At 37.7% G+C, this 14,804-nt stretch overlaps 1 protein-coding gene across 5 annotated transcripts in view; it reads left to right on the top strand.

The window, feature by feature from the left end:
* GRM7 (glutamate metabotropic receptor 7) overlaps positions 1-14,804 on the top strand; it is an 855,283-nt gene that overhangs the window by 793,750 nt on the left and 46,729 nt on the right. For 2 of the 5 annotated variants that reach the window (XM_053219023.1, XM_053219022.1), the window contains 2 exons: positions 4,212-4,458; positions 9,965-13,044. In XM_053219023.1, the coding sequence (XP_053074998.1) occupies positions 4,212-4,458; positions 9,965-10,035 (318 nt within the window). In that variant the 3' untranslated portion in view covers positions 10,036-13,044. Of the gene's footprint in view, positions 1-4,211; positions 4,459-9,964; positions 13,045-13,413; positions 14,746-14,804 lie in introns of those variants that run through there. The other 3 variants (XR_008297019.1, XM_027042527.2, XM_027042528.2) reach the window with 3 other exon arrangements.

The following is a 14,804-nucleotide window of genomic DNA, read 5'->3' as shown; positions in this document are numbered from 1 at the left end:
ACATATGTAAAAAGTTTAGGGGTGCCAGGGTGGCTCAATCGACTAAATGTCCAATTTTGGCTCAGGTCACGATCTCATGGTTCATGGGTTTGAGCCTCATGTCAGTCTCTGCACTGACAGCTCAGAGCCTGGAGCATGCTTTGGATTCTGTGTCTCCCTCTCCTGCCCCTCCCCCACTCATGCTCTGTCTCTTTCTCTCACAAAAATAAACATTAAAATAATTTTTAATATAAAATATATGAAAATGGTTACAGAGGAAGCCTTATCTTGAGATCTATACCCTAATAACCTAATATAAATAAAAGGCAGAATATAAATAGTAGTTAACATTTCATGGCTACTTATTTCCTAGACCTTACACTAAACATTTTTCATATATTAATTAGATGTTCAAAACCACCATATGAGGTAGGAACTATTATTGTCTTTATTTGACAATTGAGGAAGCTGAGGGACAGAGAGCATATTTACAGCCCCAAATTCTATGGATCAGACTTTAGAAAAACTGTTCTAGAATATATGCAAAGCTCTTTGTTGGCTTGACTGCAAATTCCTTGCCTAAATGCTCTTGTTCTAAAAGCTGAATTATATATGATAGGTGTTAGAAAAGCCACGTTCAACCAAGGAACAGAAACTAGATTCTGCAAATTCATTTAGGGTAATGATAAAATTAAGCCTTAATGATCAAAACATATGGAAACTCCAAGGCAATCTGCATCCTTCCCATAGACTTGAGTCATGGAGGATTGGCCAAGGTGGGGAGATTGCTCGACTGGGGATTATCCTCAGACAGCCAGAATGCCATGAGGCTTAGTTGAATGCCAGCCCTGGGAACAGGCCTAATCTCAGTAAAACTATGTATCAAGGGCCTCTATGTTTTGATGAAGGGGACCAAATTGGCCACTGATTCCTTGATATCTCTAAAGAAATTTGAAAAAAGATAAAATGTCAAAAACTCAGGATTAAACAGGGTAATGTATTTTACAATAAACATCAGGTAAAACAGGAAAAGCCTCGAAACTAAAAATAAATACATTACAACTTGCCAAAAGAATGTACTAATAGTTGATGCTGAAATAAAAAGAGTCAAAAGGTGATCCTCCCACCAAAGGCCAAAAAGTGACGTGGGTCCTTTCTTGGGGCTTGGTGGGGTTGAATCTTTGAGGACCAGTACCTCTTGGATATCTGTAGACTAAAGCCTGCATATCTATGTACTTATTCCAAAATAATTTTATAGTATTTCTAGGTATGATTCTAAATACTTTACAAATACTTACTCATTTAATCATCAACACAACATTGTGAGGTAGGTACTGTTATTAGCATCCCCATTTACAGATGCAAAAGCTGAGGCATAGAGAGGGCAAATTATTTGCCCTAGGTCACAGAACTAGTAAATGAAAGTTGAACTCAGACTAACTCCAGACCACTCATTCTTAAACACTATGAAGTGTAAAGAGGAAATATGGAAGTAGGAATTTGATCAGTGATATTAATGTTGGTTTTCACATAGTTCTGAAGTGTCATCAGAGACTGCAAAAGTTTTTTTTTTAACATTTATTTATTTTTGAGAGACAGAGAGAGAGCACAAGCAGGGGAGGGGCAGAGAAAAAGGGGGACACAGAATCCAAAGCAGGCTCCAGGCTGCGAGCTGTCATCACTGAGCCCAAAGCGTGGCTTGAACCCATGAACCATGAGATCATGACCTGAGCTGAAGTCAGTGCTTAACCAATTGAGCCACCCAGGCACCTCAAGACTGCAAAACTTTCAAAACAAAATACCAAGTCCCAATGGGCCCTAGTCAGAAAATAATGAAATCAAACACTCTATAAGATGAATGTCAGAATTTAAATCTATACAGTTGATTTCTTCAACTGTAAAATTTGCTCATGAACAGAGAAAGAGAAACAAAACCAAAGGTCCCATAGGTCAAATTATATTTTCTTTTTTGGACTGCTAAGCTACGGTTTGCAAAGTCCTCATTAGTAGGATAACATCAGGGACCACAAGGGAAGCAAGCAACATTGCCTGGGTTCATAAAGCCTTGTGACCATGGTAGCCTTTCTTAAATAGTGTAGGCTGGCATGTTGGAATGGAGTTCAAAGACTACAAGCATTCTGATAGGAAAAGATGAGCTTTTAAAATATGGTCTGATTCACAACCAAAAGGATCATTACTTCAATACTGTTTTGTCTTTCTATTTTACATTCATTATGTATTATACAGTTAGCCCCTGGCAGTTCCTTAAAACCATTCAAAGACATGCACATTCAAATTAATGTTTTTTGGAAAACTGTATTCCTTCCACATGAGATGGCAAAGTCTCTCTTAATTTCTTCACCAGAGCCTGTTCAAAAAATATTACAGAAATATCCAGGCAGCCAATAGGTCTGAAACAAATTCTTGTATGTTTAAAGGAAGGCTGTTTGACCAGTAAGTCATAGGTAGGAAAAGACATCCATTATACAAACAAGTGAACTCATCTATCATGTTTATTTAAGTGCCTACTGTTGGCCAGTACTACAGACACGACGATGTACTACAGACACATATTCCTGCCTTCAGGGTACTTGTAGACTAGTCAGAGAGATGGGCAGTCAAAAGATTGGGGCAAGGGGTGTATAATTACAAGTGGAGACCAATGATATAAAGACAACAGTTCTGTGAGTGTATAAGCAAAGAAGCTGGCCTAAACTTTGAGGCTGTAGGTGAGGGCAGCCTAGGATGGATGCTGTAAGAAGCAGAAGAAAATCATTCCATAAAGCAAGAATAAAGAAATATCCCATGTATAAAAGATTCTGTGATTGAATGAGCACAGCATCTTCAAGACCTAAAAGAGTACCCATATGGATGGTGACCTGAGGAGAAGGGTGGGGGGAAAAGTGGTGGCAAATTAGTCTGACAAAGTTGGCAGGGGGCAGACCACATGGGGCCTCATAGACTCTACTAAGGGTGGAGATTTTATTCCCTGATCAATAGGAAGGCATAGTTGTGGAATACCATGATCGAATATATTGTCGGTTTTCCACTGACATAAAAGGCCATGGTATTTATTCATTTTTTAATGTAATTGAAATTTTATGGATGGATGAATGTTTTCATTTATTTATAGCTTTACTAGGTTATGATTGACAAAAATTATATACAACCTTAAAAAGGTAAGGCATACAATGTGATGATTTAATATGTATAATTGAAAAATGATTACCACATCAAGTTAATTAACACATCCATCACTTCCTATTTAATCTAGCCTTTAGTAGTCATGTAAAATGAAAACATATGTAAATATATAGAGGTGCGGTTCTGGATCACTAAAGAGGGCACTTCATAAACATAACTGGACAAAGGCAAGGAGCTTCTGCCTTGCTGAATTACAATTTCCCACACCCATCATCAACCATCACCTTTTCAAGTTTATAACCAAGGCAATGATTTAACACACTGAGCAGTAACTGAATGGTTGTTTGCTTATTTTTCAAAGAAGTGAAAGGACACAGGATAGTTATGGAGACACCATCCAAACTACAAATAATACAGTGTCAGAATGGTTTTGCCTTATATTAGCAATTTGTCAATTGGACAATTGTACAAGCCAACATCACTAGATCTCACTTCCTCGCCATTGGTGTTTTGTAAGTCAGAACTAAGCAACAAGGGCTTTTCAGGGGACCTTAACTCACTACTTTGTAGGTATGGTGAAGGTGATCTGTTCAAAAAAATAGTAATGCAAAAAGGGACATATACTAACATGACTTTCAAAGGTCCCAGGGTCTTTGTGGAGCAAGAAATCATATAGTGTTAATCCTTTTGTGTACATATAGCGGATAAAAAATAACCACCTTACACAAATTTCTATGATTTTCATATCTTCATATTCATCTGCCATTGTGATGGAAGTGTTTCAAATCTGACTAAAGATCTACTCTGAACTTTATTTTGGAGACTTCTCCAGGACAAGCATGCACATGGATTCACCCAAAGGCATTCCATCATTAAATATATGCACAAATTCTCTGACAAATGTGCAGAGTCATTCTGACTTCCTTTTTTTTTTTTTTTTTTTTTTTTTTTTTTTTTTTATGAGAAGGCCCTGGAGATTGCTATGCTCTGTCTCCTAGCCAGAGTCATTCTTGACATTGTGTTAAGTATTCAGACTTCCTTTGCAGTCATTTTATTTGTAATAGTGTCTTGTGTGTTGTGTCTCCTAGCTCTACATACAAACTACCACGCTTACAATCTCCATGAACCTAAGTGCATCAGTGGCGCTGGGGATGCTATACATGCCGAAAGTGTACATCATCATTTTCCACCCTGAACTCAATGTCCAGAAACGGAAGCGAAGCTTCAAGGCGGTAGTCACAGCAGCCACCATGTCTTCACGGCTGTCACACAAACCCAGTGACAGACCCAACGGGGAGGCAAAAACAGAACTCTGTGAAAACGTAGACCCAAACAGTAAGTAACTTTCCTTTCCTTTCATCTTCCCCTACTACATCAGGAAGCTCTAGGAACTGTGGTATCAGCCTGCCTCTCCTTGCAGAAATATTATGTCCATCCTTGTCTTAACTGAGTGGGTTCCTGGATAAATGCGAACTTTTGCTCTTAAGAGTTTGCCTCATTCTTGGCCTCATGTCATTTTTGCTCCCTATGAGAAAAAAAGCTTTTAGAGGCTCTGCTTCTGAAGTGTGAAATCTCCCCCTTCCCTTCCTTCTTATCCTTTGGTACCAAACACTTCAAGTGACGTAAACATACCTGTCGGGCTGTGACCCACATTTCTTGCTCTCTCCCTATTAGAGAAACAACTTCCCAGTAGGGAAATTTTAACACTTGATTAAACTGTAGTAGTGGGAAGGAAACTGGAATATTTAATAACTCAGAAAGCAAAACTCCTTTCACTGGAATGTGAATGTGGAGAGCATTAGGATTCTTTACTAAGCAAGCTTTCTAGAAACAAGAAAACACCCAATTATATAGGCCATCTACCACCATGCTCATGACACCCCCACATGGGGAAAACATCTAAGACAAAACATTAGGGAGGGGATAAAGGGTGAAATGTTACATTTGATATGCTTATATCTGCAACCCCTGGGTAGCCTGCAAATGACTACAAAAAGATGGACATACTTTTTTAGAAAATAAGACCATGTAACTAGAGGTTAAATGCATAGAATACCCACTTGCTAATTTTACTAACAGTATGGTGGTAAGAGTGCATTTTAGATTAAAAATACTACTTCCAGTATTTGTTTTCTAGGAACAAGTTGACCAGTTCCAGACAAAATGTGGCAGATTTTCATACTTCCTGTTTTTAAAGTAGAGGGGGATTCAGGTTGTCCATTAAATCATTCAAGACATTTTTCAGTTATCAACTTTGCCAAGCAGAAAGGAATCCCTATTCTAAGAACTCTGAGGTAATCCTTTGTACTCTGCAAGGAAGAGAGAGATCTTTAAAGAGCAGGAGGCAACAGAGTTTGTTTTTGACAAATCCTGTTCAGAGATCCATGATCTTGGCTCATCTCCATTTCTAAGCAGTTGGCTGAGTGAATACTGTGAAACTCTTTGAAAATACATAGACAAGGTACCAAAGGCTTGTTAACAACACCGTGGGCTTTATTTTGACCCTCTAATAGAAGGGATTCTGGGACAAGGCAAGAGGAAAGACAAGGACCACAGTATGAGCAAGGAGAAACCAAATCAATGTATAGGCTCTGTTCTTGTGTCTTCAGAGCAAATGGTCAATAGAGAGGAGGGGAAGTGGATGGCGAATCCTGTGGTAATTCATGTGACATAGGAAGAGGCTTTGGGTTCAGACAGACCTGGGTTCAAATCCCATCCACTCCACTTCCCAATTGTGTGGCTTTGAGAATCACTGAGCTTTCTTAAAGCTCAGCATCTTCATGTTTGGAATGGAGATAATAATACTTATGTAAGATAATAATACTTATGTAATAAGGGTGCCATAATGTATTATGTATATGAAAAATAATATATCAATTGTTATTGTCCTTTTATTCCTTAAAAGGCAGAAAGTTCTACCTAAAAGTAAATGTAGATGTGATGGTTACAGTTCAAGGCTGTATGGAGGTAGACAGAACTAATGCCCCAAAAGAAATATTTCCATGAACAAATATGCTTAAGCATTTATTTTTATGCATACCTGTATTGATAAATATACCTGCACATTTATACTTCTGTAGTGTTTTATTCTAGGACCCCTTGCATTTTTTCAAACCCTTATCCTAGAGACATTCCATTAACAGTTTTGCATGTGTATCTGAACACACACAATTTAAGTAGTTGTGTCCAAAAATCAGTAAGTGGAATATATGATCAAAAGTCTATATGTATTGGAAAAAAATGAGCAAGTTAGAAGTTTTGAATTTAGACAACTCAGTACTTCGCTACTTAAAAATAATTAGCTTTCAAACAACATTTGTACTGTTATTAACTTTTAATGATTAGGTTCTATCCTTGTTGAAGCTGTTTTGGATAGGATAATGGTTGTAAAATGCTAACACTAATAGCTAACACTAATAGCAATATTAATACGACTAATAATGCTCGCAATAGCTACACTTTGAAATAGGTATTAATCCAAAATGCTTTGTGTGGAAGATCTCTTACCCCTCACAGTAACTCTGTAGAATGAGAATTGCTTTTCACTGAAGAAACCTAGGCTTAGTGAGATTAAGTGCCATTACCAAAGTCACACATATAGTTAACAGTGGAGGTTGGACTGAAACCCAGGTCTGAGTCTCAAATCCATGCCTGCTTCTCTTTGCTGTTCTATTTCTTAGAACCTAAGGGGCATGTCATAATTCCAAAGCAGAAATTACTCTTTTGGTTTCCTCAACTGGTGATTCAAGTTGCATATAAAGAATATAATGATATCTGTGGCAGACTCTTGAGTTAAATGTGCTGTGAAATGTATTATTACTTGCTGTGTTATCTATAAAGATAGGAGTAACTTGAGCTCAAAGAAGGCTGCCCAGGTAGAGGCCTCATCTTACTTACTTAAAAATATAAATAACTTATTATCTAATGCCAATCCTGACAACTATTCTGTTTGGAATTCACTTGGTGCCTTCCCATGAAAAAGTTTTATTGGGTTTTGTCAATGATTTTTGGTGTCTACACAGAGCAAAGGTAAACAGCCCAGAGGGGAAAATGAAATCAAATAGAGTCCTTGTCTTACAAGCAGTCCAAAACAATTTAAAAACCATTTTAGTTCTTTTGGTTTTGTGTAGACACTCCCTAAAATAACAGAAGTAATTTGAATAGATATTTGCTGAACCATAGGAGGAGATTCATGTACCTCCAAACATTGGGGTTTTTGATGACCCAGCTGCAGTGATGGAAATGTTCTAGTCATATGTGGCAAACCAGCACTTGAAATACGGTTACTTAACTAAGGAAATACACTATTTTAAGTAATTTCAATTTAAATAGCCATCTGTGGTTGTGGCTACTATATCAGAAAGCTCATCTCTGGAAATTATTATGTCTTAATAGGCAATATTTTATCTAGGACACATACTGGAAATGCCTCCCAAAGTTTTAGCAGTGATGTTGACCTGGGACAAAGTCAACTTCAAGGGATGAAACATTTGAGATGAGATAAAAATGCAGTTGATTAGTTATTTTAAATGATCCAATAGGAGACACTAATCTGGAAATAGTGGTATCATAGATAGTAATTATATTCAGAAAGCCAGTCCTGACCAATGCAAAAATGTATGTATGTAGGGTAAGAGCAGTAATGAAAAGTTCAATTAATGAAAATAAACAGACTATGCTCATGCAAAGGAATATTATATTCTATTTAATATCAAATATAGCTCAAATAGTATCAATTTTCTAAGCATTAATAACAGAGACAAAGGAATTATATGCTGAAATTAAGCTGTCGGGTTAAAAAGAAACAAAAGCACAGACCATATACTTGAAACAGGACCATGTCTTTCCAAAGGGGACATCCTATGCACTATTCTCTGAGGGAGGGTATCTGAGAGGAAGATGGGTTTATAGTATAAGCTGCAAAGTAAATAATGAAGCAGAAATGTCCCTTTATCCATTGTTGCTCTAAACAGTTAGTCTCAATGTATTTCAGTCTTGAGTGTTTTCATTTTGAACAGCTCTGCTCCGTCATTGCAGCTTGCCATCTGGTGCATGCATGCTTCTCCTCATCCAACTGCACATTGCAACTACATGTCTATATAAAAATGAATTTGCTTGTTGGCTTACCATGGGCAGAAATTACAACTGCCCCAGCACTGCCTGGGTTTTCCCCAAGAAGCTCAGTTTTCCTCTAAGGTTGCTTCTTCCATTAGAATTCCATTGTTGAAAAGAAAAATTTGCGTGTACACAAAGAGTAAATCTTAAAATTGTAACATTATCTGTGCACTACTGACATTAGATATTCAGAGCTGGGCAAGGGTTTCTGCATTCAGACTGAAAAATTGTAGGGTGTATAGGGGTGTAGCTCAGCTACTTGTTGAATTTTTATTTACACAAACAAGATTTCTGTTGCTAGACGATAAGAAGAACCTGACCTACTTCAGATAGCTTTAGATCTGGCCACCATGATGCCTTCTCCACATTCCTTTCTAAGAAGAAGGGCACTTCAACCTCTGGTTCTTGCATCTGCAGCCTGAATTCAGCATGTTTCCTTATAGTTTCTATTGCTACTTGGCAGATTTATGTTCATGGCAAACGTGTAGATGCCAAATAAACAAGAAGACCTCATTGTGCTTGGGACATGGCTTATTGATGGCCAGCAGGACCCTTTTCCAGTTGGAAGAACAATATTAACTGAGGCAGCATGGCTTTATAGGGATGGGTGGATAAGAATTGTTGCCTCCCTCACCTGGACTGGTCAGAACCAGAAGATGCTCTGCAAATTATCCTCTGTTTCAGATGCTATCCTTGTAAAGGATCACAGGGCAAAATGATAAGCAGCCCTAAGCTATCTTTGTCCTAAACTGCCATCCATTTTCTAAGCCAATGCCCCCAGGTAGTGCAGACAAAGTCCTCAAGTATCTGGATTGGTTGCAGATAGTTTAGACTCTGGAAGGTCAGTAGCAACCAGAGATGTCAGGCAGGTGGACAGCTTGGGACACCTCCTTCTTGGATATGAGAATGTATGACTGATTAACTCTGAGAAAGAGGCTAGACATACACTGGGCCAATGAGCACGTTCTATGATAAAGCATGTCTTAGAAGAATAATTTGTGCCTAAAATAGAAAAGCTAAAATAAGATATTTTAAATATAAGTTTATATTCTGATGCTGTTTTTTTACTACCATTTTTTTGCACCTACTATAGGGAAAACATATACATGAAAACTTCTGTTGTTCTCCAAGGGAATTATTACATAAAATAGTTGAGTTGTCAATATAAGGAGGCATTTGATTAAGAAAAAAAAAAAAACTCAAACTGTTGGAAAATGGATGTGGGCACCAAACCCTACATAAGTAATGATGCCTAGAAAATTCTGGAACACGCTCCTGTGCTGTGCTATTTTGTTATGGTTTTTGTTTTGTTTTGCTTCTTCATTTGTTTGGATCTCTAACATTCTCAACATTATGCTGTTTCATCCTGCTGGACTAACCATGCAGGCTGGTCACTATAGCTGGACTAGGATGAGAGAAAAAAAGGAAGGATGGCAATGGAAAGAAAACTCTGACCACATAAATTATCTGGGAGCTGGCTCCCCCAACTGCTCCAGCTTGAGGAACTAAACCCTGACTGCCTTAAATCAAGAGGCACTCCCATGTTCAGAGGTACCTGAATTGTGGTGAACTGGTCTACCAAGGTCTTTTGAACCCACTGAAAGAGTGGGCATAATGTCCAGGGTCTCTATGGCAGCCTCTTCTCCAAATGGGAAAAAAAAAGAATAAAAGGAATATTGTTTGCACAATTATTTTATACATACCTATATATTTACTTTTCCTGTAGACTGTATACCACCAGTAAGAAAGAGTGTACAAAAGTCTGTTACTTGGTACACTATCCCACCAACAGTATAGCTTTTGCCTGCTTTCTAAAAGGTAAGAAACAATCTAATTTTTATTTATTTGTATGTTCTTGTCTCTACTGAGAAAAGAAATGTTTCCATGAAAACTGCATGATTACCTATAAATCATTATATGATGAAACGTGTTTTCAAAGACAATCTGTTTGCTCAGCAAAGTGCAGACAGCTGCTACAGGTCACAGACTTGATTTCTTTTCTGGAGAACATGTGTGTGGATGTGTATACATTTGTCTTTGCTGAGCAAGTAGCCAACAGTGGTGGAATTGGTGCTGGTCACTCTGTTATATGGTCTACTTTAAAACTACTGATGGTGAGAGATTATTTTTAAATGTGTGCTGTCATGCTCTGGTTTTAGAAGCTGATGTGGCAACTTACAGGGAAGGAAGGGGAATGTTTTACAAGCCTAGCAAAAACCTTTGTTCTGGTTTATTTTTATTAAATACATTCCCAGAAATGTATTCATTCAAAAAATAACAAATGGCCTTACCATCTTAAACCCAAAATAGTCTCAGTTCCTTCTGTACAGCAAAGTGACACAAAGGCATTGCCGGATGGGCTTGATAGTGTGTTGAAGATGATCTGTGGCTCATAGTTCTGCCTTAGAGAAGCATGGAACCAACTGCAGTCATAACATGTGACACTGAGCAAGGAAAGCTTCAAGGAAAGACCTCAAGAGTGTAAAATGAGTCTTAATGTTAGTCAAACCCAGGAATTATCAATAAATACCAAAGGTGTTCAAACTAATAGCTTAGAGAAATGGTGAATGGTGTGATGTGTGAACTAGACACAGGAATGAGCAGGCATAGAAGTAATCATTGGTTCATCACTGAAGTTTATTATTTGAGGCTCTCACTAAAACATATATGCTGTGACTTTATTATTATTTTGTTATTTATTATTAGTAGCACACTTCCACCCTTTAGCCTTCACAATAGTTTAATATAGTGCAAAACAACCCTTGTATTGACAAGCATCCTTATCCAGATGGAGTCAAAGTATTCCCAACTGTGGAAAAACAAACAGTGGAAAATATGGAGCAGAGTTATTAAAATCATGTGGTGGCTGTGAATGAAAGGTTGCCTTTTGATTTGCTTTTAAACCTGGTATTGTGCTACAAAATAGAGAAACCAATCTGTAGAAAGATTCCAAGAGAGAGTGGAGAGGTCCTATCATGGGAGGGGGAAATAGTGCTTCCTAAAAGAGGCTAGTCTTCCTTGTTTCTATGTTGCTAACATAGAACTTTTATCAGATCATTGCTGTGTGTCTTGTATTTATTTATTTACTTATTTATTTATTTATTTATTTATTTATTTATTTATTTTTAATGGGGCATTTAGCACCACCGTAAGATAGGACAAGAGTACTTTCAGAGTAATTACATTTCCTGTTGATTTTAGATGGGTGCCTGCAACTCAGTCTTTAATTTAGGATATATTGTTCACATACTTATTTCCTTTTTCCATATCAACATGATCTGTCCTAGTTTTTAAATAGGGCATTCTTTCCTCCCAGTGAATATATAGTGGAATTCCAGTGAGATTTCAAGTTTTTGTACACCAAGGGCTTGTCAAAACACTGCAACTCATCACTTGAACACTCCATTTACATGAGACTCCCTGAGAATAAAAGAGAAGGAATTTTCCCTGGGTGAAAATGATAGAATTAATCTCAATCCATTAAAAATTCTCTTTAGCTCCATTCAGAGTTGATGCCTTTTGGGTTAAAGGATACAAGATGAAAATGTTCTTCAGTTAAAAAATACTTTAGGATGTGCTGTTTCAGAATAAAGTTTTGACTAGGATTTTCTTGTTTCAAAGATTGTGATTGGGTGCTCTCCTTTTCTGCCAATGTAAAGGTGTCTTTACACACTAATGATAATGATCTCATACTGCTACTTAAAAAAAAATAATTGGGAAGTTGGGGGCGCCTTGGTGGCATAGTCGGTCAGGCGTCAGACTTTTGATCTCCGCTCAGGTCATGATCTCTTGGTTCCTGAGTTCAAGCCCTGTATGGGGCTGTGCACTGATGGCACAGAGCCTGCTTGGGATTCTTTCTGTCCTTCTGTCTGCCCCTCCCCTGCTTGCACGTGCACATGCGCTCTCTTTCTCTCTCTCAAAATAAATAATAAAAATTTTAAATAATTGGGAATTTGGCCTAAGTTACATTTACTTGAAAAGGGGAGTGATTTGCCTTTTCAGGTTACAGTAAGACAGGAAATCTCAGCAGAACAGTGGAGAAAGGCACATAAAGTTGTGTGTTCAAATCCATATCTGCATTGTTTTTAGGAAGACAAAACAGTAAAGGAAATTTTGTAGATTCAAGAGTAAACAATATGTACTACTGGGCTAGTAAGACTTGTTTCAGCCCCCACACTCTAGCAAAGGCAGACTCTACAAGCAGGAACCTACTTGTAGGGGGTTGAAGGAAGCAGGTCCAAATTCAGACAGAACAGAACCTAATCTGGCTTGAAAACACACTCGACATCCTGTCTCTGACAAACACCACAGGCCAGACATCGACTGAATCAGTCCTCCTGGCATCTCTTGTCTGAATGTTTGTGGATTTTAAAACCCTGCAGAGGGTTATCAATCTAATGACATTTATTTTAAAACGCAATTAAGCAATAGAAACACAATCAATCTGGCATCATCACCAGGTCAGGAAACAGGTTGTTTTGTTAGGAAGTAAATTTTCACACCACTGGATGGTGTTCTGATTTTAAAACTTGAACTTAATTCAGCCTTGCAAGTAATAGCCCTGAGTCTTGTTTTTACAACGTATGTTCCTCCTAGCAAGTGCGCTGGTTCTAATATTATTGACATTTCACTAATTTATTAACTGGTATTGTGAAAAAAATCAATAATCTCGTCTCTTATAATTACTATAATGGGGTTATCTTACATCTTAAAGCTTTTTGGAACTGTGTGACCAAGTTTTTGTATCATGTTAAGCTCCCCGCCCCCCGCCCCTCTTTCACCTTCAGTGTGATATCTCTGCACTAACTCGAGACACTGTCAATTTAAAATCCATTTTGAAAACACTCTGTAAGTATAGGATAGCACAGAATGTACGTTACCCGACCTTTGACATAGAATCACCTTAGAAATAAATGCAGCTATAAATCTTATTGGCCTATTTCTTTCTACCTAAGAGTTCTGTGAAATACCATTATTTCTCTCCTTGGGGTCTGACATCTCAGCATCCTTAAAAAGCAATTAGCATTTGCCACCTCAGTTCTACATCTTCAGGTCAACTTAAAGAATGGGATGAAAATTCACATGGCTAGAATATGTACCCTTAGCATAAAACACTTTTACATCATGCCCCAAAGCCATGACAATTGTGTCAAGTTTTACATTTAATCATGGCAGCACATCATCTGGCCAGGATTTGTGAACGCTAAGGGCATTTTTAAGTTGGGTCCATCAAAGAAATGTTTGTCAAGCACCACTCCTCTGGGCCAGCCCTGGACAGACTAGGAATTGGGGACAGAAGCGGACGATACCCTCAGGGAGCCCAGATCTGATGGAAGACTCGAAGGTAAGAAATGATCATTCAGATTGGCAATGCCTCTTAGAAGAGGTCTATGCCAAGTGCTAGCAAGCTATAAGTGGAGAGCATCACCCAGGTTTTGTTTGAGCTGGTCTCAAATGATGAAGGACTCCAGGCAACCATAAAGAAAAGTCACAAAAGGCAGAAAACAAATATGCACAAAGAACCCAGCGTACAAAAGAATATGGTATATGGTGAGACTAGAAGGCAGTTCTGTGAGGCTGGAATATTATGTTTTGAGGCAGACAGTTGCAGGGAATGACATGCAGGAAAGCAGCTGGTATGTAGAGGGACTGAGTCACCTGTATCTTTGTGCCTGTAGCAAAGGGCCTGGCAAATACTAGGTTCTCAGAAAATGTGCATGGATTGACTGGAGTATAATACCTCACATACTAAAGGCTCCTAAACTTACCTAGAACACATTATGTACACATAATAACAAAATTCCGCATCAACAGACTCAGCAAGTAGAACTGTATTCTTCCAGATAAAACCTCTAAAAGTTATAAACTGCCTTGAAAGGCATTTTTTTTTACCCTGATGTCACAGGTTTCAAAACTATGCCGTAGTTATTACATAAAACTCTTAAAACTGACAATCAATGCTATATCTGCATTTGTGTAATTAACTAAGATGTCTTTTGATGAGCTAACCCTGTGTATAAAACCAACAAAGTTTTATGCCCACTTCTTTCCTTTTATGGACTACTGATACCCTATTTGTGTTTCAAAGGGCACATGAACTTCAAATTTACCACTGGAAATGGATCCTATGCACTTGCTTAAGTAGTTAGCACTTCTAATTTGGTAAAAACAAAAATATTATCAATTTCATTGTTTTCTGATTATTAAGTGCTTTTAAATTTTTTAAAAAATTTTTAGAGACTGGCATTTAGGACAGATTTTGTCTTTTAGGCCTCAAGTATCATTTGCATTTAAAAAGAAAACAGTGTATCCTAAACCAAAGTCAGTTAATCTGTACAATCTTTCTTCTTCCCAATTACTGGAATGAGCATCCTCTCAGGACTCAAGTGACGGTGACTCTTATTTCTGCCTTCTAAAGACATGTCTCAGCTTCGCAGATTTTTTTTTTTTTTGGCTGTACAATGGAACTTGGATGCATTTTAAATTAACTTTCTCTAGGAATCAAAGGTAATCATTATTTCTCTTTACAATCCACATGAATATTCTCATTATTTTTTTCTTTTCAA

The sequence above is a fragment of the Acinonyx jubatus genome, chromosome A2 (assembly GCF_027475565.1).
Source record: "Acinonyx jubatus isolate Ajub_Pintada_27869175 chromosome A2, VMU_Ajub_asm_v1.0, whole genome shotgun sequence".
Lineage (NCBI taxonomy): Eukaryota > Metazoa > Chordata > Mammalia > Carnivora > Felidae > Acinonyx > Acinonyx jubatus.
The sequence above is the reverse complement of the archived record's forward strand: the minus strand, read 5'-3'. Positions and strand labels throughout refer to the sequence as shown.